Source organism: Siniperca chuatsi, linkage group LG7, assembly GCF_020085105.1.
Source record: "Siniperca chuatsi isolate FFG_IHB_CAS linkage group LG7, ASM2008510v1, whole genome shotgun sequence".
Classification (NCBI taxonomy): domain Eukaryota; kingdom Metazoa; phylum Chordata; class Actinopteri; order Centrarchiformes; family Sinipercidae; genus Siniperca; species Siniperca chuatsi.
The window spans coordinates 19837991-19864640 of NC_058048.1; the positions used below are offsets into that span (position 1 = coordinate 19837991).

Here is a 26650-nt window from a genome sequence, read left to right on the forward strand (position 1 = left end):
CTTGAGAGAGGGAAGTGGTAAAAGAAGGAACACCAAAGGGAGGAGCTGAGAAAGAGCATGAGGGATTGAACAGACTGCAACATTTCATCATCAAAACTCCAACAAGAAGCTATTCAGACAAAAAAAGCCCTGAACCGTGTCGATTTGTTTCGGAGGGTGAAAAGCTGGCGGTGAGATCAAACAGGCCTTTGATATTTCTGTCATGTATAAAGGGAACCATACTCTTGGGAGGATATGCTGGTGAAAAAGCTCTTCTTATAGTCGCTGTTTATCTTATGCTCTGTGCCAATATATACATACACCTCAATGGCATCAGTCTAAAATACACTATGCAGGCTTCTGTTCCCCATTGCATATGGATACAAAGCCCTTGTGCTTTGGTTGTACTGTGTCTGTGCTTGTCAGAAGAATTTACAGCATCCTATTTCTTTGACAAGGCTTCCCTGGCTGTCATAAACCCCCAAAAGCGGCAACCAGTGGTTCAACATAATGCCACTAAACCTACTTCTGTGTCCATCTACTTCCTTTTTCTGTCTCTGTGTTGGATCACTGGCCTGACTAATGTTTCATGTGGGCAAAAGGCATCAAGAGTCGATCTACTGATGAAGAGGAATGGCTGTAGAGTTGATGTAATACACTGTGGGCAAGGTATTAAATGGCATGAGCCTGAGAGGAACAGAGGAGTAAAGGAGACAAAGCACTGTGCCATCACATCACTTGCTATGAAAATAATTAATGCAGCTGTGATATTGATGGATACTATTTTATGTTTATGCCAGGCTCTCTCATCGTGGCTCTCTCTCTCTGCCTCTTTCAATCTCTCCCACTCATATAGTAGTTAATAAAGAAAAAAAAAGAGTTCAAACAAACCCCAGAGTACTATCATCTCTATCTGTTGTCTCTCAACCTTGGGAATCAATTCACCAATGAAGAAAAAGTAGACACTAGCTAAAAGTATGCAATGATAAATCAAATTACCTAGCTGAGGAATCATTATTCATAAGCCACTAGAGCTGTCTGGCTTTTAGATTCATTCTGTTTTGTGGTTCAATAAGGCCAATAACTTACTGCATAAACTTGGCGCTAATAGTGTTACTGCGTGGGTGTTCGTTCCTGCAGTCCAACGTTTGATATATGCAGTTTTTCTAGCTTGATGATGGCTCCTTTATATGAATGAACGTACACACATACTGCACACATGCACCCTCAGAAGCTTTCAGTAGTAAATGTCAGGTATAAACAGAAACTGTTAAACTCAGTTACCTTACTTCACAAAGGGAAGTCTGAAATCGTGCTACATCACTGCCATATATCTGTGGGTGTGTGCTGAAACGCGAGCGTGCGCATGTGCGCGCGTGCGAGCATGCGTGTGAGTGCGTATGACTGTGTCCTGACTTTATGGAGGATTAATTGATTGCTGCTATGCCGTCATCCAGATTTAATTTCCTTCGGAGAGAGATGTGCATCCTAGCAACAATCTTACTGTCTCCACACACACATCGCTGAGTTGCTCGATATGAGCACCTTCTCTCTCTCTCTGTCTCTCTCACACACACACACACACACACACACACACACACACACACACACACACACACACTCCCATTTCTCAGCTCAGAACATTGAGGAACTCAAATCAACTATCCAACTGCATTAGAATTCATTTTGAGGTTTCAGGACAATGAAGGAAAGTTTCAAATATCATACTGAGAGCCAGTGATTAGTTTATTACGTAAATGCGGACCCACTGATTTATGGGAAAAGCTTGAAGATGAAAGAAAAAATTGGTTGGGCAGTGGAAATGATTAGGATGAGTCATCAACAAAGAGCCAAGTCATGGTTGAGTTTCCCTGCACACCTTGAGAGACTTTATTATGATGCAAGACAAGGAAATGTTTGATGCTCTGAATAAAAAAGTACATGGCTGGTGTGTGTTGGTGAAGTTTGTATTGTATAGTTTTATAACACACATGTTCAGTATTTATTTGTCTATGTAAAGAAGAAGTGCATATGCTTAATTGGAGGAAGAGGATAAGGCTCTTATGCCTACAGAGTCTGTGTATGACTGTGCACCTGAGGCAAACAGGATCTCTGTGGATATCTTTGTGTGTACTGTATGTGTGAGTGTATGACAAAGGGCATAGAGGATCTGTGTCTCTTGTGATGTGAGGCCTGATTATATCAGAAAACCATTTGGCTGGTGCTGAAAGTACCTGCTATAAATCCACAAACTCCTGTTCTCTCCAGGCGAGCTCATTTTATTTTGGTAAAGGATGCATCCTCAGTTTCATATAGCAACAGAACAGCTGGAGCTTCCTCAACTTGACAAAGCAGGTCCCAGTCTCTCATACACAGCAGTGCTGCAATTGCACTGATCCACTGCTTATCCAGGGAAACTGGACCAGTGGGAGACATTCAGGGTCTTAGCTGAGCGCCTCCCTCCCATCTGCAGAGATCTGTTTTTGGAGGGCTTAATTGGAAGAGTGAGAATGATGTCCAAGGAAGGTACTCTGTGGTGAAACATAATGATCCTACTCTCCCCCTCTTCTCCACAACCTTTTCTGTCTTACATTACTTTGTTGTCTTCATGTTACTTCACTTTTCACAGTTGTGTACTGGTCTGCCGTTGTCTTGTCTTCACAGTTTTCTAGTTTGTTTTTGCTCAACACCCATATCTGTCTTTGTCCTTACTTATAGTATTCTTTTCTCTATGTGTACTGACAAAGCAAACAACCTTGGTAAAAGAAAATACTTAATAATAATGGACCCTTGCTAAAGAATGAGGAACTGCAAGGTAATGCACTTGACTAACACAGCTGACAAATGCCTTTCAACATAGAACAGACAGACTGAGGCATTAGAAGGTAAAGGAAGAAGAAGAAGCATAGAAATTCACTATGGAGCTTATTATTTGGAACCAAGAGTTGCGGCAGCTGCAAGTAAGTAAAGTAAATGAATGGATACGGGGTACATTAAAAATGGAAAATTAATAAAAAGGAGTAATTACCTGCACATTATCTCTGTGTAGTAATTAAACAGCATTGACATTTGCCTGCCACTGATATGCCTGCAGAGCTTTATGAATTATGCTGAGGTCAGATCAGCCTGCAGCTATTGTTTTGCTTTGTGCCATCTCTGATATGGGCGGGATGATACACTGAGGTGGCTGTGAATGGACTGAAGGGGATTCTACTGATTTCTGTTGTCAGATGAGGCAATCTAGTTCAGATGAAGTAATCTAGGACATGGGAAACAGCTAGCCTGGCTCTGTCCAAGGGCAATCCACCTAGTAGCACTTCTAAACCTCACTAATTAACATGTTATATCTTGTTTATTCAAACCGTACAAATGGCTCATTATGCTGTCACCTTCATGTATATAATTGGCAGATATCAGAGTGGTAATGATCCTCTCATCTATGGTAACTCTCAACAAGAACGCAAACAAGCGTATTTCCTAGAATAGCGAATTATTCCTTTATGGCTGATCTTTTATGCTTGCAGAAACTTTGTTAGAAGGGGCAATTCACTCTGATCTACAGGATGAAACGGAGTATAAAAAGAGATTTCCACTCAATTTTAAAAACCAACTTTAGGCTGGAAATTTAAATGACCCCTTTCTGTTATACTGTTACATCTGTGAAATGTCAGACCAGGTACATTTTGAGTGCAGTTCAATGCTGTTAATTCCCTAAGCTGCTTTATTACTGCTGCCATTCTAGAAGATGTACAGACGACCTATTCTCTTTCTAATCATCTTTGTGTAATTACGCCCACAGCTCATTAAATATTGTGCCATACAGTCATGGAACATGACCTGAGCAGGATTGGCAAACCAAGCATTAATGACACTGGATGGTACCAATCAGGCTCAACTGGAATAACTTGTTATCTGCTCAATTTTGATAACCATGGCCTATGCTGTTACACTGAGAGTTGATATTAAAATATTGTATTCACTTTAATGAAGAGAAAATACGGTTCCTCACTCAGTGCCCTTCATCCGTTCGGGAACAGGCACGTATAGTCATGCACGCTCAAACAAACTGAGAGAGTAAGTGAGAAGGACAGACAGAGCGGGACGTGTCTCCCCTTTGTGGTTCCCCAAGCGGGTGTCCATCAGGCTAAATGAGAGATGAGAGGTTCAGCTTGGTGTGATTTGGATATGATCCTAATGACTGAAACCTGGCTGACAGACGGACCAACCGCATTCAAGCATATAGACGAGCACAGGCACACACACATACACGCTTACAAACAAAGAGGGAAAATCCATGACTATTGGCAGCTGTCACCTTCAATCAAAGTATTTTTCTTCAGGTCTGAGGGGGTGTTTATCAGAGAGATGAGGCAAGGACACATATGGGTAAAGGCTTCATTAACAGCCTTCATTTCTCCTCTACAACAAAGGAATAAAGAGAAAGAAGAAAAGACAGAGAAAAGACCAAAGGGCTACTTCTTTTGCTTGATTACAGCCATGCACTCTCACACAAGAGAAATCCCTTTAGGAGGTATTTATAGGGCTTGCTCAATGATTAATGGCTGCATATCAGGTAGGTGTATGCAGGCAGCATAGTGTGACCATAGCTGTCCCAGTGTGCACACTACACGGGCATCGAACAAGCGTGCACGCACACACCTGCTCGCAAACATGGATTAACACACATTTGCCACTGTGGACGTGACAGTGGGAGCCAGGCAGGCAGGGCTGATCTACCTGTACTTTAGCTAATGGAATGGAAGGGTCCCTGCTGGGTGCTGTTCAGCTTGATTTCCCTCGGTACCACAGTCAGCCGGGGGCCACCACTGGATGATTATTCGCGTCCACACACATATATTACTCAGTAAGACCATAGCAATGTTTATGTCTGCTTCAGAGAGCATGTCGATGCTCTGGTACTCACTGTGCTCATAAAGAATGGTGTGTTTTCACAAGACACTGCAACATGTAGTATCCTACAGTATGTTATTATTAGTATTTTTTATTTTTAGCTCATAGTTTGCAGAAGTGTATAAGGTGTGTTTATTTGTATACACTTATCAAGCAAAATTGGCAAACTGTTACTGGTTCCTGCTTCTCAAATGTGAAAATAATTTTCTCATATTTTTATAACCATGAACTTAATATTTTTGATTTTTGAACTGTTGTTTGGACAAAATAAGGAAAACCTTGGTCTGTGGGAAAGTGTAATGGAAATTTTGAGCCATGCTATGGTTCTAGCGATGGCAATGTCTGTTGGTCCAGACTGAAATATCAACACCTACTGGGTGGATTGCCATGACATTTTGACATTCATGACTCCCAAAGGATGAATCCTAATGACTTTGGTGATCCCCAGACTTTTCATCTAGCACCAAAAATATCAATTTGTCCAGTACTTTGGTTTATGACCAAATACCTGCAAAACTAATGACATTCTAAATGCTAATGTTAGCATTAAGCTCAAAGCACCACAATGCACAAGCACAGGATCACAGAGCTGCTAGCTGTAGACTCTTAGTCTTGTTTAATATTTCCTGACATTTCAGAGCCTAACCGATTAATCAAAAAATAAATAAATATTTTCAGCAGATGAATTGATAATGACAAATGTTAGTTGTAGCCCTATTATATTAAAAAGTCTTTGTATGTGTATTTATTTACTATATATATTATTTATTTATGTATTTTAATGAGTATGTGTATATTCATGTGTTGACAGTTATGTGTTGATGAACATGTGCTGCACATGTATGCATGTACGTCGTGTCTGTCTGTGTATATATGTACAAGTGTCACAAAGCTAGTTTGTGTGTGTGTGTTTGTGTGTGTGCCTTTATCTTTGTGTGTGCGTGACTCAATTATTTTTCTGCCTGTAGCAATAAGGATTAGAACTTTTTCACCGCTATAGAAAAAACCTCAATTCATTTGCTGGAAATGTGACAATAAAAACGAAATTGGTTTTCTTTGGCTGAGGAGATAGACAAATCAGAAAATAATTTTCCACTCCTAGATGACATTTTTCAGTTTAGAAAAGCTGTTTAGTTTTTATTTTCCAGGGAATATCACTTCACATAAAAGGGCCGGGAGATTAAAGGAAGGCCCACAGAAGTGCCTACAGTATATATGATTGTCTACAAGACTAAAATATTGAGGGCTGAGGACCTTACAATAAGGCTGGTTAACATGAGACACTTACAGTAATGCTCAGTGAGGGCTAAGAAAAGCTATTACGTAATTTCAACAGCACAGTCCACATCAGTGCACCTAACATGGCAGCTGCTAGGGCTTTAACACCTAGACAGAACACTGAATTTGATGGACTTAACAAAACTACTCTAAATTTCTTATTTCTTGTCCGAATTACACAAAAACGATACAAGTGAAAGATGATTGGAGTCACAAATGCCACTGGAATAGGGAATGAATACCTTCGCCACCCTGCTGAGCGAGTAAATGGTTTGTGGGGGTCTGACTGAGTGCGCACCAGAGCTTAGAAATGACTGGAGTTTTTGTATATGCAAAGAACATCACACACAAGGCAGCACAAGGTTTTGATTTTGAAGGATTTGCTTAAAGATGCATCATGGATGCGTGTGTGTACTGTGTACTGTGTACTTGTACACATGTACAAAGCAATGTCTCACTGTAAAACATCACAGGCAACAGATTAAAGCTTTGATTTTCAAATGCTTATTTAATGATGATTGTGTGTGTGTGTGTGTGTGCAAAATGAAACAATTTTTCTATGAAACAGGGTATTTGTCTACATGGTTAATATTTAATATGAATGATTGGAACAGATATTCTCTCATCTATTGATCAACTCGATTCCATTTTTTTCCTTCTCTCTTCTGAACATACATCAGCCATAATTGGCTGTACGCTATCATCCGTCTCTCTCTTTCTTCTTAACAAATAAACAAACTCATTCCATTTTCCATTTGATTTCTCTGTTTTTACATTTGTCTTATGTTTATGGATTTAAGTTAATGTGTTGTCATCATCAGCATGATAGAGGAGTGGAGGTTCGTGGCTTGGCAAGTAAGTTGTCCGAGTTGTGTTTTCCAGAGTACCTCTGAAGACTGAGTACTAAGCTAAATGTAACCGCACTGATTTACTAATATGCTTAGTCAGAGAACTCTGCATTGCATCTGTCACACCTCATCACATCAAATGTCAGTTAAGTAAAAGGCTATTTAGACAATTGCACAGACACCGTCCTCATGCCAAAGCACAATGACTATAGTGCATTGGATAAGCAGTTGCCTTAAGGCTTGGCACTCTAGAGGACAGTGAGCTTATGATTGGAAATTGACAAATCTCAAACCAGTTGGGAAAAGCAGAGCAAAGTATGAATGAACATTATGAATGTACACATACTACATTCTATATGTGCCCTTGAACAAGGGCCACACCAGCTGTCAGCAGTGGAAAGTATCCAAGTACTCATTTTCCTCTATGCCACTATCTACAGTACATTTCAGAGAGAAATATTGTACCTTTTACTCCACTACATTTATTTGACAGCTATAGTTACGAGTACTTTGTAGATTAAAATTTTACATACTAATCATGTTGTGAGTCATTAAAATATGTTAAAATGTTATCGATTAAATCACCAAGCAATCTAAAATAATTAGCTCTACCTCGACTAACTATAACACTTCTCCCAACACTGCCTGCTGTGATAGTCAACCTCCTGCATGGCAAACACAAGCAGTTTGTGATCAAACCACAAGCAAGGTTCATTTGAATTTTTTGTCCCTTTTTTTGTTTCATTAAACAAAACCTCTTGAACGCAGCAGTGTTATCTTAACACAAGCTTTGTGGAAATAAAATAGTATACAACTAGCAAAGTTATGAATTAAATCAGAAAATATCTGATCAAAGAATATGTAAACAAGACTAACTTTTGGTATTTGACAGTTTTCAATAGTCGATGCTACACATTTCATTCAAAAAGTCAAAAAGTATTTAGAGTTCAATACCCTCCTTTGGATTGTGTGGGTCTGCACTGTACTATGTTTTGAGGCATGGCATTGCTGACACAGCAGTCATGCTCAGTCTTCTCTCGATAAGCAAAAGGTCATCTTTTCAAATCTAATCAACTATTTCCGGTGTCACTGCATTAAAACCATGCTCTGCAGTAGTAACTTTAAAATGCTTAAAAAAAAAAGAAGTGAAAACAAGAAGCAGCGAGCCAGGCACTTAACTCTCCTCACTCCCTGAGGGCAAAACATCATGCTGGTTTCTCTGTGACATAAAGACCAACTGGCGTTAAAAGTCATTCTGTAACTGAGAATAGAGAGCAGCACCATCAAGTTAACTGTGGATCATCAGACATTACACCTCATATGGTAAACAGAGACAGACCTAAAGTGAAAGTTTTAAAAGTCACAAACTCTCTTTTTCTGTTTCTTTGGATACCATGGTTTTCCATCATAATCCATCCAGGCTGGGGGATTGTCACATTGCCTGCTCCTTTCACATGCTGCAATTCCAGTTCTTTTTTACAGCACTCAGCCATTCCACACATATTAAGGCAGAAGAGCTGAACATATATTTTCTTGGCTTTAAATTGACGGCACTATAAAAAGAGAAGGGAAAATAGCCCCCCCCCACACACACACAAACGCACATACAGTATTATCACTAACCAGATCGTAGTTTAGATAAGTTTACAACATTACACTGGTGAAAGAAGCAAGAGACAGAAAAACAGAAGAGGAAGATGGAACTAAATTAAACAGAAAAGGTGCAAAAAATATATACATAAAAAATAACAGGAGGAAGGTAAGTAAATTAGTGGGAGATAAAGAAAGAAGATAAGATTGCCCAAAAAGTCAAGCAGAAACGGGAAAGTGGCAGGAAAGCAGGAAGGCAAAAAAAGAGGATGGGAGAAGTCGAGCACATTCAATGAGAGACAGAGCCATTCTTTATGTCTGGGAGCTGCCTAATAACCCTTAGCTGCTGATCGGGCTGTTTCTGGGAGCCGACACTAAATGTCCTGTTCAGTCGTCCTCAGTCCCATAATCCTCTTATCCGAGTTGATTTCAGCACTGTGAAGTCACAAGCCACTGTTTGCTGTGAAACTGTGAGGCGTGATGGTCGTCTATGTCTTCAGCTCAGGGAACAAAGCCCAAAGGAGCAGGGGAGGCAATGGGGGAGATAGAGGTGGACATGAGGTGATGTACTGTGAGTTCAAATGGAAGAAAGTGAAGCAACCTGAAATAAAAGATTGGACCTGAAATGTCACTGTACTCCATTCCTAGGAGATTTACCCCTGTGTATCTCACTGCACTTAAAACCATATTACCTGAAAGGAAGAAAAAATCTTCTTTGTTATTCATTCCAAGGTCATTCACAGAGGGCTCTGTTAAATCAATGAAGGGGTGTTGTGAGGAGATCTGAGGTCAAGGACTCAGTAGTTTGACTCTTGACCTCACCCTGGAAGTCAAGCCTTAGTCATGTGACGTGTTATATGAACTGGGTACAACCTGCAGGTCAGATTTGATCACACTAGCCTTTATACAGAATCTGACCTTAGTTGGGAATATATGCAGGATAATACATTGGAGTGGATGAGACATACGAGGAGGAATGTGCATCGGTGATATTAATTAAAAAAGGAAAACCACTTCTTTGTATTCAATAAAGCTGCATTTACAAAACCTTCCAGCACAATTTTCTTCACCCTAATCCCTCCTTTCCACATGTTTTCCTCTAAAGGATACCTGCAGCTCTTCAATTTGCTTTGGGAGAAAAGCAAAGCAATGAGGGCTTCTGACTAGTGTGTCTGTGTGTGTGTGTGTGTCCCACTGTGAGAGAGATGGCCGCCCAGCTGATCAGCTCTACAGGATGCTCCATGCTCTGTTAAAGAGATAACACTTGCAAGGATTGAGACCTATGCCTTCCAGCAGGGGCCACCTTCAGGCACACGCATACATATACACACACACACACACACACACACGGATGCAGAATGGAGGAAAACTGGGGGTGGTACAGCTGAACAGGGGCTCTGGAACATACTAGGGATTATAGATATTTACTGTTTCAGGGCCATGAGTGAGCTGTTTTCAGGAATTTCCAGCAGCACCCATGCTGTCACGCACAAAAAACTGAGCCGCTTCCTCTCTCTGCAGGTGCCTCCTGCCTTCTGCCACTGCTGGCAAAAGATAGACAGTCAGTTTAAATGTCTGATTTTGTAAATTTCATTCAGTTTTACTGTACATGTGCAATTTCAGTCTGAAACTAATCTGCTCAGCACAGTGCTGCATCAGAACATTCATTTTATTTGATCAATTTCTCCAATTATAAGTCACCTTGTAAGGTTGACTATAAACAGATTTTGTTAGGCCTCTCACTTCTACCGATGTGACCATGTAGAAAATGTGGTAAAGTATAATGAGGTAAGTATTTTCTCCTAAAATATGCAGACATTCTCCTCCACTAAAATTTAATTACTAACACAAAAGCCTTTGTTGTGTTCATGCATGTGCAACCGTGCATGTGTGTTTTTGTGTACTGAATGAGGTAAAATATGAATTATTTATCTGGGTGGCCTTTTATTATACTGTTTTGAAGCATGAAATATTATATAATATAATATTTTTTAATAGTTGAACAAACAACACTGGTTTGGTGCTTAAGCCTCTGTTAAGGTTGGTTTTATATCTTTTGCCAGTCATCTTATATAACTGCGGTGTGACTCCACATCTAAGCAGTTCACAAACCCTGTGACAGCCAAATGTAGACATTATTCCGCCCAGGTCATATTGTACACACTGGTATTGTAATCTCTCTTCGTCTCTCTCTCTTATTTAATTAGAATGGGTTCGTCTCACTCATCTTATACTGAATGATGACCAGGCTTAGACGGGAGGGCAGATAGCACATGAGATACCATGTAATTAAGGCTTTGGTGAGATAGTGGCCAGTGAATCGATGGCTTTAGTATTAAAACCGGACAGAGTAGCTGTGATTTTCATATTTCAGCTGCAGGGGAAGAGTTGAAAATATTCCTTTAGTGATGGATTGAGCTAAACTATGCGATCTGGCAGCTAGTGGTGTCATTGAGACTCTTCATTACAGAGTCCATAACTCACATTTTCTCCCCACCCTTCTCACTTCTCTTTTACTGTAGCTACTTTGCAGAATGGTCTTAGGTTGGGTGGAGAAACATGCAGAATGTGTTGTGGCCGTCTTTTCTAATTTTTTTCATCTCTGTCAACAGCTTGGTTTTATACAGTAAATCTTTATTTAACTTAAGACAGCAGTCTACAATTCCATACACTGTATAGGAAACCATTGCAGATTCTTTGTCTTTCTCCTCTTTATCTTATCCTCTGTCTGTCTGTCAGGTGAACTGTATTAATAAAGCATTCAGAGACACTGCTACCTCACATAACACAGTCTCAGTTGATGGACTGCACAAAACCATATATAAGTACTGTAGCTGCACACTGGGTGTACATCAGCCTCTACAAAAGGAGCACAAGATCAACAGCTCAAACAGCTATGATAGCAAGCCTTTTGGGATAAGACATTTTATTCCTCCCCATGGTATGCCCAGCTGTTTTCTATTAGAGATGAGAGTAGAAGACAAAGCTGAAACAGTTCAGATTGAGGACATGGTCTTATTTTGTTTAGTGTAATTAAACATCACAGCTGATCAAAGGGACATATGTTAGGCTTGAGCCAAAGGGTGAGGGCGCTGGGACGCACAAACACATACAGAACACACCCACATGCCATCACACGTTCGAAAGTGAGATGATCTTAGCAACCTCTGATAGAGACAGCTTTAAATCTAAAGCATCAGTGCTTAGTTTGTTCACAGCAAGGTAAACCACATTACTAACCCTACATTGTCTGTAGCAAAAGTTTCCCCTATGTCCTTTGGTGATTTCCACTCCCCACGGTGGCCGGTTAAGCACATGCGGTTGAAATGGATCCAAACAACCATGTTATGCGTTCTCTCCTACAGGATAATTAGCAGTGCAGAGATGAACACTGGCTCACTGATATGACAGTTGTTTATGGAAAATCCCTTGCAGGTACAGCTTCAAACTGTTAGGGACACCTGTTTGGGTTTTCTGTGTTTAAGGCAGATCATTATTGCGAAATCCCTTGCTGTTGCTTTCTAATGTAACAGTAAACACTGTATAATGATGACAGTTCTTCAAAGGAAATGTCGTTTTATCCTATTGTTTCTAACAGCAAATCTTACAGTAATACAGCTGGCAAAGCATGTAATGTCCTTAATTACATATATGGCAGATTTTTTTAACAAGTGTGTACAATTATATATCACAAGTTAGAATCCTCTCCTCATTTAACATAATATCAATAGACATGTTTTCACTTTTTTGTTGTTTTCACAACAAATATGGACCTTTCTGACTCCAGTCCATGCAGAAATGTGAACCACAGCAATGTAGACAGGCTTCCCATTACAGAGAGAGAACAGGAGAGTGCTGGACAGAACAAAGTGTGCTTTTGGGCAGAGCAATCTTCCTTAACGAAAAGTGAATTAGCTAATCTTAGTGCGTAACTGGCATGACACTGCCTGCATTGAAGCCAGCCATATGGAAGCATGGTCCAGTGAGTTCTACACATGCAGGCATACCAGAATTCACACAAGTTAACACCAGTCTGTGTGCGCTCACACAGGACTTGATGAAATATGTGTCTGCTTGCCTTAATATGATAAAGTTTGCTTTCTGTCAAACCCTTTGAATCTTCCTCTCAGCCTGTATTTGTCTTATGTTTCTCTCAAGTCTTGGACATACACTACTGCAGGTGGAGGTGTTAATTCAGCTGTATGATCATTTTGAAGACTGCAGTTTGTGGTGCTGTTGAATTGTACTGTGTTATACTGACAGGTGTTTCTGTTATTTTGTCCACCCTATTTATATCAATGAGGGTAGGCTAAACAACAGAAACACCTGACATTATAATGCAATACAATTCAACAGCAGCACAAACACCCTCCAAAATGATCATACAGTTGAATCAACACCTCTCTACAACAGTTCCAACAAAAACTGAACATTAGAAGATTATGTTTTATATAGTAATATAGTATATAATATAATATAATATAATAAGTATAATATAATAAGTATGGTGTATGTTACAAGTGTATTTATTTACACCTTATCTACACCATATAATGCTGGAAAGCTAATTCTAAATTGTGTTCAGGTTACAGGAAACTCAGAGTGCTGTGGCAAAATTGGGATGTCTCACTTTGTTAAGAAAAATGCATCTGAAGTTAACATAAATCAATTTATTTGAATGCACTTGACTAAAACAGGATATCCTTAATGATGTGATTTCATCAAATTTCAGTATTTATGTCCCGCAGCAGACACTCATGTTTGTACCACCAAACTCTTCTTATGCCCTTGACTGCAATAATATATCAAATCAACTCCTGTTCAACAAATTAGTGTCTGCTTAGTCATTTGTCATTTAATTACGGCTGTTGACTACAATATGGTAGCTGTGCCTACTATGCTGCCTTCATTTACTGAACATGATGAATATGTTCTGGAAACCCAACACAGCTGTGTTGAATAAGGATTTTTGTGCAGCATTATGCATGCAGAGAGTGTTCCTCCATTCAAAATAGTACTTGTAAGAGCACAATATTGAATTTGTAAAAGACTCTGAAACATATGCAAATAAGGGATGCTGGTATAGAAGTGTATTAGATATATAATGTGATTGATGTTGTGTGATTTCAATACATTTACTGTGCCAGAGAGACTCGGGTCATTTCCATATTCCAGCCTTTATGGCAGGGAGACAGCTGCCTACTGGAGAATGGAAATCATCCAATGAAATATTTATCCACATTGAAGAGCAAAACAGCTGGTGTGCACAGAGTAAGAGAGACAAGACGTTAATAACACAAATGTAGGACGAAACCTATAGCAGTGATGTTTGACAAGATATTCATTTCTAGAACTGCAATTAATAAAACATAACTGGAACTGGAAAACTTCCCTGTCTCTAAACTAGTTAGCTTCTCCTTGCTTGTACCTGTTGAACTTTCTACCTCTGCTAGTCCCAGGTGAAATCTGCTTACTACAAAGCAGTTAAAATGCCTTCGTCTTAATAGTGATGTGATTTCCTTTCTCAGCAAAACCTCTGTTCTCCCCACAGTAGTGGGACGCCACCGAAGAGTTGTACAGGAATGAAAGAGTTCTTGGAAAGACTTCTCTTCTTCCCTCTTCTTCTTCCCTGTCTTCTCTCTCGTACTCTCTCCTCCACATAGCGCATCTCTCTCGCATTGTTTTTTTCTCTCTTCCTCCATCTAGTTTTTTCAGAGTTCGTGAACTCAGTGAATGACTGATTTTGAAACCGAGGAGCTCTACGTGAGGGGAAAAGCGTTGTCATATCAAAGCTGTCAGGCATACTCTATTTGCTCTATGAATCCTGCATGCATCGTTTCCCAGACACTTGATGTGAATATGCAGACAATGTAGTCTGGGACAATACGTCTGCTGTCATCCTGTATACAACAAGGGTACACAGTCATCTGTGTTTAAGGCAGTATGTACTATATTACTGAATACACAAACAAACACAACCTGAATACTTGATAAACCTAAAAAGTTGATAGTTGACTCAATTCTGACAAATACTATAAACTCTACACTGAGTTGCCAGTGTATTAGGTACACCTAGCTGAAACTAATGCAGTCTAATACAAAAATAAATCCTACCTGAAGGTTATAATGTTCAGTTTCTGTTGAAACTGTTTCAGAGAGGCGTTGATCCAACTTTATGGTAATTTTAGAGTCTGTAGTTTGGGGTACTACTGAATTGTAGTGCATTATACTGAGATGTGTTTCTAATACTTTGTTCATTCCATTCATATCAATGAGGGTAGACCAAATATATGAGGAGGCAGCATTTTCCTCAAGTGGAATGGTTCAGGTATCTTGGGATGTTCCTCAGGAGAGAGGATAGGACTGATTGTGAAACTGAGTGATCGTTGGTTAGATACAGCAGCTGCAGTAACGTAGGCAACATATCAGATTGTAGTGGAGAAGAGGGAGCTTAAACAACACAAAGAAAAGCTTGTTTTACAGGTTAAATGTGTCTTCCTGTCTTCACCAATAGCCACAAACTCTGGGTTTACAGGACTGGAAGATCTGAAAGAACTCTTGATGCAACAGAGTGAAAAACTTGAAAAATCCAGTATGGTCTTTGTGCTCAGTTTCTGCTCCTCCAGCCAATGGAGGTGATTTGAGTGCCAGCTAAGGATGGTCCTGAGGAGTGTACCCTAGGAGGTATCCTGGGCATGACTGAGTTCCTTGGGTAGAACCAAGAAAAACTGAAGAAATCTTCTAGCTAGAACAGAAGGACATTGGTTTCCCCAGGAACAGCTGGTGGAAAGGAAGAAGACATTTAGGCTATTCTCTGTGTCAAATTCTCACAGCGACCCCACTCACTGTAAGTGGCTAGAAAATTAATTGATGAATCTTCCCATTATCTTTAAACTTTTGTCTGTAATTTTTTTATTCCTCGGTTACCCTGTTTACATTTCAAGTCTCTCCTTTCCCTTACTCTTATGTGACCCTCACCCCTGCACGGCACTTCCTTTCACCTTAAAACTCCATGACATTGTGCATAAAATCAGACCTTGTCTCCTGCATTTCAGGAGAAATTCTGTTTCTTTTCCTAATTACCATTTTCCCTATACGTCTCAGTTTTCCTGTCCCCACATTTGACATACTAACAGTTTGCTCTCCCTGAGTAATGTTCTGTGAATGACGGGTTGTACCGCGGTTTCTGTGAAGTCTCCCTTGCGACAGGCAGGCGCAGCGTTGCAACATTTCTTCTGATCTTCCAGGTGACTCTCATGATGATACTTTTGCTCACCCCTATTCCATCTCTACACATCTTACAACTCTTATATTTCACTTGTTTTCAACCTTTTTTCCCTGCCACACTCCCCTACTTATTCCTTGTGAGTACAGTTTAAAGACAAACTTCATTCTCCGTTATCCACATTCCTTGCTCCCCTTGCCCTTTCCGTTTGTCACTGCCTAAATAAGGAGGCCAAAGTGATGCGCTGTAATATCAGTGGAGCACAGGGATGAGTGCTGTGTGACAGGAGGCGGTGGTGGAGGTGATGATAAGGACAGCACAGCTGATATCAGTTTACTGGGTTAATGAGGCATGACGGAGCTCCACAAAGCTCAGGATTTCCCTCTTTCCCTCCATCTGTATGTCTCCTTTAAAACTCTCTTATTTTTTATCAAAACTTACTCTGTATACTTACCTGCCTGCACCATTTAAGCATAGAGACTGCACGCCATGCTTTCATTTGTTACCGTTTTGCTAAATTGGTGACGATTATTATGCAAACTTGTTGTAAAAGTGGAGAGAAAGTTACACAGGAGAAGCTTGTGACTTTGTGTTTTGCAAGAGGTCAGGTGTTTACTTCATGATAACACATTATCTCCATTTGCCCGCAGAGTGGTTGTATGATGATAATACTGTAGAATGTTTTTTCGTTCCTTTTATTGGCTGATTTTCTCTTTATCTGCACCACAATCATTCCCAACACACAGACATTATTACCGAGATGGATTTTCTGGGTGAGAGAGTTAGGTTAGAGAGAGAAAGGGAAGGGGGGAGAGAGAAAGAGAGGAAGAGAAAGAGAGAGAGGAAGCCTCTTCTCCATCTTTTCATTAATCACAAATCAGTATATTTCTCTCTGGAGACCAGACCACTCAGTGAGAAGGCGAATAGGCTCTTTCTCCCTTGTTTTTATCTACCTCCTGTTCACTACATTTCCCTCCCTTCTTCTTCCCGGGATTTCTCCAGTCTCTAAATGCCAAACCAATAAACCGAGAAACAAAATTCCCCTTCCTCCCTCTCTCTTTCTCAAACAGACTGCATGTTCAGTATTTTAATAAAAATCACAGCTTAGATGGTCACATCTGAGAGAGCAGACACACACACTCTAACACATGCAGACACATACACAACAATCGACGTTGCATGCGTGCTGTCTAATATATTTCCAGAGTCGGTTTGGTGTAACCTACTGTTCCACGCCTCAGCAGCCACTGTGACTATTAGCGGGATCTCACAGGGCTGAATAAGCAGTGGGATTGTTCAAGATGAATAACAACATAGCAAACTTCTCAGAAATGCGAGTTTGGATCAGGCGGTGAAAATCACAGAAAGAGAATTGGAGAAGGCTGTCATTTTGACAAGAAACAGGAAACATGCAGAAGTATATGCAATCGAAGACAGAAATACTTTACCAGGGAAAAACTCAAGAGAAGTAGTGAAATCACTTGAGTTCACTGATCTTTTCTAAGAGTCGGAATGGTTAATTTCCTGTTTCCTGTACCCCGCCTGCGTACATAGACAAATGTCTCCTTTCATGACCACATATATATGACCTTGATGTGCAACATAAACTGCATCCTATTATGCTCAACAGTGCAATATACATGTGCATGAAAGAAGACAATGAGTGAGTGTTATTCCACTGGTAGCAGAGTTGAAACCTTAATCTCATTTTAGATATCTCCACATCTCCATACCCTTCTAAACTGATGCACACTGATGCAGCACCAACTGTGACCTGCAAGCCATTGGTGTCAGGAGTGAAGACACATGCACAAACAGCCACTCTAACCTCATTTTGTAATTTTTTTAAACTGCCACAGGAATACTGTGGCAAAAATATAACAAAACTTTGCACCTACAACATATGTGCACATGCACACTCTGCAGTTAACAATTTTTGTTTTTTTGGTTCACATGTAAAAAGAGTGCAGAACAATAAGCATTCTGGGTGGGATGTGTGTGTGCTGATATTTTGGTGTGCCACCGTGAGTCCCAGTAGAAGTAAGTCAGTGAGGGCAGAGAGGAGAGAGGATAATGATCCTGCTGATAATGGAGGAGTGGAATCTAGTAAATGAGGCTGGATATGCACAGTGCTGCAGGCTGTTCCTCTACACCCAGTGTCACACACACACGCACACACACGCGCCCACACATCCCACAGCTCTTGAGGTATACAGTATGTGCAAAATCTTGTCACATATAAATTAATGGGAATACACTTTCCCTTTCCTCTTTACTTTCTATGTGCCTATGGGTGTATGCATACATAATGTATATGTGTGTGTGAATACCTGAGTTTATGAGTGAGGCTGAGAGCATGACCACTGATGATTCCCCTATTAATAAAACATTGTCACCACTAGCACTAGTAATAAGAAAGCAGTGCTTGTTTCACACGAACAAGAAGCTGTTTTTACCCACATCTCTACTCAGGTGATATTTCTAAACATTGCTTTAATGGCAACACAAATGCACCAGCAAAGTTAATGAGCTACAGCAGAGATTTTGTTGTTAAATTTTGGAATCATGCAGCGCCTAATGTGATAAATATCATGTTTCATTCCAAAATGAGATATCCACTGTTTGTTAAATATTACCAACAGCTTTTACATACAAAATGACTGATAACAAATTAAAACAAACTAAATGGTGCTTAATAAATTACATACCTACCAACACTATTGTTGTATTTACAGAAGTATGGCAGTTTCAAATCATGTTTTGACCTAATATATATAATATTTCTATCATGGCCAATAACCATCCTTTCTACAAATTTTCATTCAAATCCATTCAAGATTGACACCTTGCAGCATGTGGCTAATCTGGCCTTGATTACCTCTGCAAAGCCCCAGTCAATAGATTCCAGAGCTAAGATGATTCGTAATTGTATCAATCTGCTGCTCTTCATATCACCACTGTCTCCAGTCAGACACTGATGATCAGTTATGGCTGTGTTGTTGGGCAAGTAGAGATCAACGAGATAATGTGGTGGTGGTTGTGGGATCTGAGGAGAGAGAAAGGCACTCTTGGTATGAGAAAAAAGGAGAGAGAGAGAATAAGAAGGGAAAGCAAAAAACAAAGGATAGAAAGAAAACCTGCATTTTGCTGTCTTAATGCTATATACAGTACAGAAAAACAGACAGTACTTTGGTTTTTCAAATGAAAATATTTATATAATACATTTTTTAATTGTTTTATTAGATTATAGGGTGATAAGGGCATCATTAGACTTTGTCACTGGTAGAATATCCTTCTCTGTCTGCATGTAAGCAAATGTACACAAATGTCGTTCTGATGACCCTTCTCATATGGCTGTTTTCTTTTATACTTGTACAGATTTTGGCAAGCATTAATGGGTCCAATGTTAACCTGATCAACCTATCAGGGCCACACACTGCATTGTTGAGATTTGGGAGGTGTGTGCAAGGAGCCTGTGTGAAAATGTACTGAACAGATATTGTTTTAGTTTTTACCTAGTTGCTCTCATTACTTCTGTGATTTACATTGTTAACTGTACTATATTGTTGGTATTAATGATGCCAGTGCAAAACATACACTTAAGACTGTTAAGAAGAAAAATGTATTTACATCAATTAACAATGCACAACAATAAGTTACTGTTTTACATAGGTGACCTGCTGTAAGTACATACAATGCACACTGTATAAGACATACTGTATGTTGTAGCATCAGTGCAGTCATTGGAGTGCAATGCTGGGAGTAAAATCCTACTTACGGCCACAAAAGGGTTTGATCCAGCATTGTTTAGAATTAACAGATTCCACTATTATCATCATTGTCTCTTTCCACTGTCTTCATTCCTGCATATTTAGGCAACACAAATGTATTTACATGTCATGCATGTAAAGCAAGTTGAAATTGAAATTGAAAAAAAGAAAAAAAAAATGGAAGGAGGAAATTTCTATATAAAAGGCGGACTGGAAAAACCCAGCAGCTTGCTTCACAAGTCTGACGTAATCCTGAAACACTTTAATATTTAATTGAAGTGTCATGAAATTAAAAGGCTCAAGGAGAAGAGGCAGAGGATAAAAGATAGAAGAGAGACACAGTGTGAGAGTGATAGAGGGTCCTAGATAAGCCACAGAAATACAATGCAATTACAAATCTGTTGATAATGAGTTATTATCTTTGCAAGGAGAGGCCCTTGACTAGCATTATCAGAGGGGGGGGGGTCCTCTACACAACAACATGAGTCCCTGCGGTTCCAACAATTTGGACCAGATTTTCTGAATCTGAATACATCATGCTTTTAAAGCTTTATACACCATGCTTTTTAAATCCAGACTGGTACTGTATGTATGTCCAATGAAGAAGCAGAGGAATACCCTCCACAGATTAGAGCTTGAATCCATTTTGACCCAGGGTTTTACTGGACCTACTCCCTGCTGTTTGGCTAGTCTGTCCCAATAAAGCAGAACAGTGACTCCCTGTGGATTCTACTAGATAATACAACATGACGTCACTGTGAAGCAAGAGCTGCTATCATTTGTAAACAACTGTCCTACAAACACCTAGAAATATAGGTAGAGGTATAGTGCAGATTCCAATGCAAAATAAGACCATTTTTTGAGCTGATGCAGTATTAGTTTCAACTGTTTTTTCTAGGCACTTCATGTATGAAAAAACATGCTCCAGGGTTCGACTAATTAAGACTCCGTAAGCATTTAGTTCCACCCCCATCCTCTCCATCACATTCACACACACACACACATCATGTCCAACATGTCACAAGGGCGTAATGTGTATTACACACCTCAGAGAGTGTATGACATGACATGTCCCAGGTGTGAAAGGGCCAATGTTCGACTTGACATGCCGCTGGCAGGTGATTAGCAAAGAGTCAGGCCTCGCTGCCCTCCATCAGACATTATTGCACAGACTCCATCTCCCTAAAACATAATTATAAGAGTCATATGAATGTCCTTCACATGTCTGCAGGGGGTTAAAGCGTTTACAAAGAATCCTATAGCTGGAGTGCACAGACAGAAAAGGCTAATATTATTTTAAGTCAATTTGGTTGGTTGAAGTCACAAGAGGATGTAAATTTTGTAACTTTTAGATGTAGAGCCAGACTCTCTCCACATAAGGTGGTGATGGAGTGGTGGTCACTAATGATTCTGTCAATCAATACCTTGGCTGGTGAGTCACAGTAGTCTTCTTACATCCTGCCAGGGCTGTCACTCTGCCCGACCCACCTCAGATACAGTGGAGACCCAGCACACCCACACCTGCACCGCTACCATACAGTACATTTTATCTAGGCGAGAGATTATGACAAGAGGGATTATGTCAATTAAATCTGCAGCCTACAGACCCAGCATCACTCCCAAGGAATAAGAAAGAGTATAAACCCATGTGTAGGCTGCCTCTTCAATCAATTTGCACCTAATGAATGAAGAGAATTGATTAAACATGTGAATTGCCTCCATGGGGCTTTAATAAACCTAAACTAATTCAAGGGAATCCTTAATCGCCTGACCTAGGCTTTTTGCATTGTCCCTGGTATTACTGTAACAGGATTGTAAAATCATTGGCTCCAGTTACACCCATCCTCCATCGACGATGAGACTGGGGTTAGCATTAATTTCCAAAGCCTTATGTTGCATTTGCATAATTACCATAAATCATCACAGGGATGTTCTGGTCCACAGTGGAAGAGAAATGGGAAAGGCTATTGGGAAATGCCATTGCTTGGAAGGGTGACAGTGTGCAGTAGACCACTAACTTGATAGCAGACTTTGTAATGATTAAGAATACTCTTATGGTTCTTGAAACAATGCAAAGTACATGGCAAGGCATGCCCTTGTGTCTAGGAAACTGAAGGTTTATACCAAATCAGAGCATAGATTTGGACATTATCTGCAGCAGGACAGGTGATTGCTGCATTCCTTATTTATTTTAATATGTCATGTCTGAAAGTGGTAACTGCTGTAATATTAATGATCTGCTACTGATTTACTTGGATGTTTAGTAGGCTTAAGAATATTAGATTTGCTATGTGGTTACTCCCCCCCCAATTACTTGACTTGACTTTGTTGCAACACTGACAGTGCTTTGGATGCATTGTTTTAAAATACATTGTGATTTTACCTTGAAATAAATGCAACAATATTAAACGAAGACTATAAACAAACAGAAAGTGGCATTAAAGCACTTTCCTTTCCTGTGGTTGACTAATTGAAGATTGGTGAGCTGCCTTTATCCAACAGCGAATGGTACGCCATGAGATTAATGTACAGTAAATACAACAGAATGGGGGCAGTATGAGCCTGAGGGGGAGTCATTCATACAATAACAAGGCTGAGGCCGCAGTGTAATAACGTTTCTACTGGGGTGATACAATATGTGACCTTTCCTGATTTCTTCCATCTATAGTAATGAAAGGTTGGCTTGTACAGTGAATAGAAAAAGACTGCAAGGATTAAAATGATGTGAGCTCAGTGACAGGGCAACAATTTGTACCCTGCATTGGATTAGATGGGTGAAAATGAATGTGAGGGGTTAAATGCTTTGACACAGGGCACAGTCTGTGCGGCTGGCTCAGTAATCTGCTGAAGTTCTAATGCTTTGTGTAATGACTACAGAAAAGTCAGTGGGTTATTTCAGGACAACTCCACGAGCAGACCTAGAAGTTAACCTGGAGAACTGAATAGGTAGTGCAACACTGCTGATTGTCTCTTATCTCTGTGGAGTCAACTATTGCTTTGTACTGTACTTAAAGAGTAGACATATGGTAACTCCACAACAATGCCCCAAACTTTGCCCAACATCTTTTATCTCTCCTGCCAGGCTTCCATAGCTGTTGCTGCAGCTGCATAACCTGATAAAACCAAGACAACAGTAGGTGGGTGAGCAAGTGATAAAGAGACAGACAATGAAACAGAGATTGAGAGCCAGAACGAGAAAGAGGCAGAGAGGCTCTGAGAGAAGCAAAAAGAAGGAGACGAGAAAAAGAGAAATACATTAAATATGAAAAGGCAAATGCAAAAATAAACTATGACATGACAGGAAAGAGAAGGAGGAGGATTGATGGAGAAGGCAGAGATGGAGAAGCATGACAGCTGGCAGACGGGGAAGGCGGTGCTGCTCTGCTCGGCCCAGTCTCACTGCACCTTAGCAGACCAGATGGACTAACCTGCCCCTGTGTGCCCTTCACCAGCCAACACACACACACACACACACACACACACACACATATGCAAGAAAGCACATGTATGTTTTGTACAAGTCAACAAAATACATATTCTGTACCTTCATCACCCTTGTTGAACTGACATGGCACTATACATACTATATGTTTTAACCCAGTTTTAGGCACTAAGGTTGGATATTTGTAGAATTATAAGCCTCAGATATATTTTAAGGGAAATAAAGGCCTGAAGAAAACTCAAAAACAAGAAAAAATATTTTACTTTTTCCACAACTTCAAATACACACAGTAGGCAACACATGACTAGAGTTATATTACTTTTTCAATCCTGAGGTTGTTGCTTTCCCTAAAAATGTCAACATGTGTGTTTACAATAGGTCCAATCACTCCCCAGAAGAGCAAAACCCCCCACTGCAATACAGGATCTCCCTCTAGTGTCAAGACTTGGCTACTACATCATAGATCATAGTTCAGCACCAAGGTAATAGACAGCTACCATACCAATAATGCAGTCCACCAATTAGCTAATATGCAAGACAGGAAACTGGACTTTATTCTGAAATCCAAGATTTCTAACACCTCAAAGTTTTAACAATTAAAAAAACAAACATCTTTCATAGGTTTAGATCTTCTCTGGATGTTTTTTCTGTCCTCATTTCTCAAGTAATTTAGTGGCAATCCTGCTAGAAAAACATTCGGCCAGTCCCCAAACAGTATTGATTGATGTCTGGTTATAAAAAGACATCTATCATCTAGACAGGCTGAAATTAAAGCTGTAGTGGGTCTCTGTGTCCATGCGCCTGTGTCTGTGTGTTTGTGTGTGCTTACTCTCCGTTGTGTGTGTACATGTGTGTGCACTTGTAGGTTGTCGGGGGGCTGTGTGTTGATGCGGTACAATATTATGAAACAATAAAATTTAGACAGCTGATTCATATCTTGGCATAAAAGCCAGAGTTTTGTTAGGTTCCTTTTTAATGAAACCTATAATTTCTGCCTCCCTCTATGGTGTTGCTATGGAGCAGGGGGATCGATCATAAAGAGAGATATCAGGAGCTGCTCTATTTCGCAGAATTGCCATGGCAATGAGTGAATCAAGTTACAGTGTGAAAGATCATTTACACAGTAAAGAGTCGCATGTCAACTATATCTCAGTCATACACTGCTGAGAGCTTTACACTCATCCCTCTTGAAAACACGAGGATGAAAAAATTGCTTGCTTATAGAAGCACGCTAAGACCTGGTTTGACGTATACACACACACACAAGCATGGTCACACACAAATGTACGCACACACATGCTGTAGTGTCATGAGCAAGAGTTTGTCAAAGACTGATGTCATAGGCACAAAGGTTACAAATTCAATCACTTTAGAGATGGCCACATCACTTTGTCTCCTCCCTGTGTGTGTGTGTGTGTGTGTGTGTGTAAGAGTGCGTGCATCAATATATGTATATATCCCATGGTGGGGATTGAGAATGTATCGCTGGGTCGACAGAAACAAAACTGTTAGAAATTTAAACAGGGTGGAGCTGTCACTTCCTCCAAATGCATTACTTTAAAGAAAGGACAATCAAATAAAGAGAGAAAAAGTGAGAGAAGAGAAGAAGGTGAGAGAAGCGAGACAGAGTTAAGATAATATAGCGGATATCATGTGGACTGTTGGGATCACTCAGTTTTCTAAAGTCTAAAATCATGAACTCATATGAGAGGAAAAGCTGAGCCTCCGTTTCCCACAGTGGAGAGCGGATCTACAGTATCATCACATTCAACCAGAGAGCCAACATCTGTTTTTCATCTTCCTTTCCTCTCCCCCGCTCTCCTCTATCTCCCTTGACCTTAGGGTCCTAATGCACATGCACACACGCACGCACGCACGCACGCACACACACACACACACACACACACACACACACACACACACACGGTCACATGCTCTCTCTTTCTGTGATGATCATCTGCTTGTGTCAGAAGGTCTGAGTTACTGAGCTAAGCATTTCCTGGCCATCCCAAAGGATCTCAAACACAACCAATATTTACTGTGTGTGTTTACTGTATGTGTGTGTATAACCTTACAGAGAGCTTTATTCCACAACCTTCATATTGCTGTAAACCTCACAGCTCTGAAGAGAGCACACATTTATTCCAGATGCCCACCACTCTGCATTCTCTTCACTCAAAACCCATCTGACCCCCTTTTATCCACAAGAATCCAAATCAAACAGTCTTCTTCTGTGTAAAAGCTTTTCTCTGTAGCGATTGAGTGGACAAGTACCACCTAAGTGTGCTCATACACACAACTCTCCCAGCCGTCTCTGAGATTTAACCTGCCTGTTGACTTTAGGCTCAGAGATTAGTAGGGAAGTGTACACATACTTGCTATTCAGCCAGAAGGCTGCAGTCGCCAATAGTGTAGAATTATAATGACCAGAACAGACGCAATAGAGAAAATCCTGGGCTTTATTGTGGTCTGGTTAAATGAAGGGAAGATGTGCTGAATGAGAATGGCTGTTCCAATGATTTCGATTCTCAGTGTGCTGTTGCTGTGAGAAAGAGTGTGTGTATGTCAGATCAAATCTGTGTATATTTACTCTCTGCTCCCAGCGAAGAGGCTGGTTGTGAGTCTGTATACTGAAGAAATTAGGTATGAGATATTGCCCCCTGCTGTAGAGGAATGGGACTATACCCACTGTCCCATATTCTCCACATAAAACAGCACAAAACTCTAAACTATAACATCTTAATATATATGTACATACTTACAACAAAAGACTGTGCATACAAAGCCTTACTGAGACAGCTGAAGCACAAATTTAAACATTGCTGCAACAGCCAACATATGTCCATTAGTAGTCCTTTCTATTCAACTGTCCGAGCAAAGACACACAGCCTTCTGAAACACTGTCACTCAGTGTTGTCTCAATGCCTTGAATTTGTAATGTAGAATATGTTTGACATAGGCATGACTTACTGGGGTGCTGCCATCTGACAGGGTTGTCATGCTGATCGACATGCTCATCTTGTCAGAGGAGGAAATGGAGGGTGGGGAGGGGCTCCTCTTCTCCACTTCCTGCCTCTGGAGGAAGTCACGCCAGGCCTGCTGGATACTACACGTAGTGTTGAAGAGACAGCATAGAAACACAGGCATGGATAAGCGTTCAAGCTTTTAGATATAATGCATTTCTGAATTGCTAAAATTATATTATTAAGATAGGTCAGTATACTTGAGATCAGTCAATTCACAATGTGAATTTTCTTTAAAATTCAGAGCATTCTCTGAATCCATCATATAGTTTATGCATCCCAACTAATCCCAATCGAAAATGATATAATGTCTATTTGTGACCCCTTGTGACAGGTTACATACAGATGCGAACATTTTGTTTTTCAACGTTTGAATCACTTTCAGTATTTCACCAGAGAAATGTGAAGATTGGAGAAAAGTCACCAAAAAATGAGAGGTATGTTTTTTTCTTTTTTCCTATCTTGTTAATCATCGACCACTCAGATTTATCTTGCTACCTAATGGAGGGGTTCTTGAATCTCAGGTTGGGAACCACTGACTGATGCAAATCAAGTTTCCAGAGAGGTAGATTTCTGTTTTATTA

The 26650-nt window shown here is 40.2% G+C and overlaps 1 protein-coding gene across 2 annotated transcripts in view; it reads right to left on the reverse strand.

The window, feature by feature from the left end:
- schip1 (schwannomin interacting protein 1) overlaps positions 1 to 26650 on the reverse strand; it is a 204612-nt gene that overhangs the window by 114254 nt on the left and 63708 nt on the right. For both annotated transcript variants that reach the window (XM_044202004.1, XM_044202005.1), the window contains one exon: positions 26014 to 26149. In XM_044202004.1, the coding sequence (XP_044057939.1) occupies positions 26014 to 26149 (136 nt within the window). The remainder of the gene's footprint in view (positions 1 to 26013; positions 26150 to 26650) is intronic.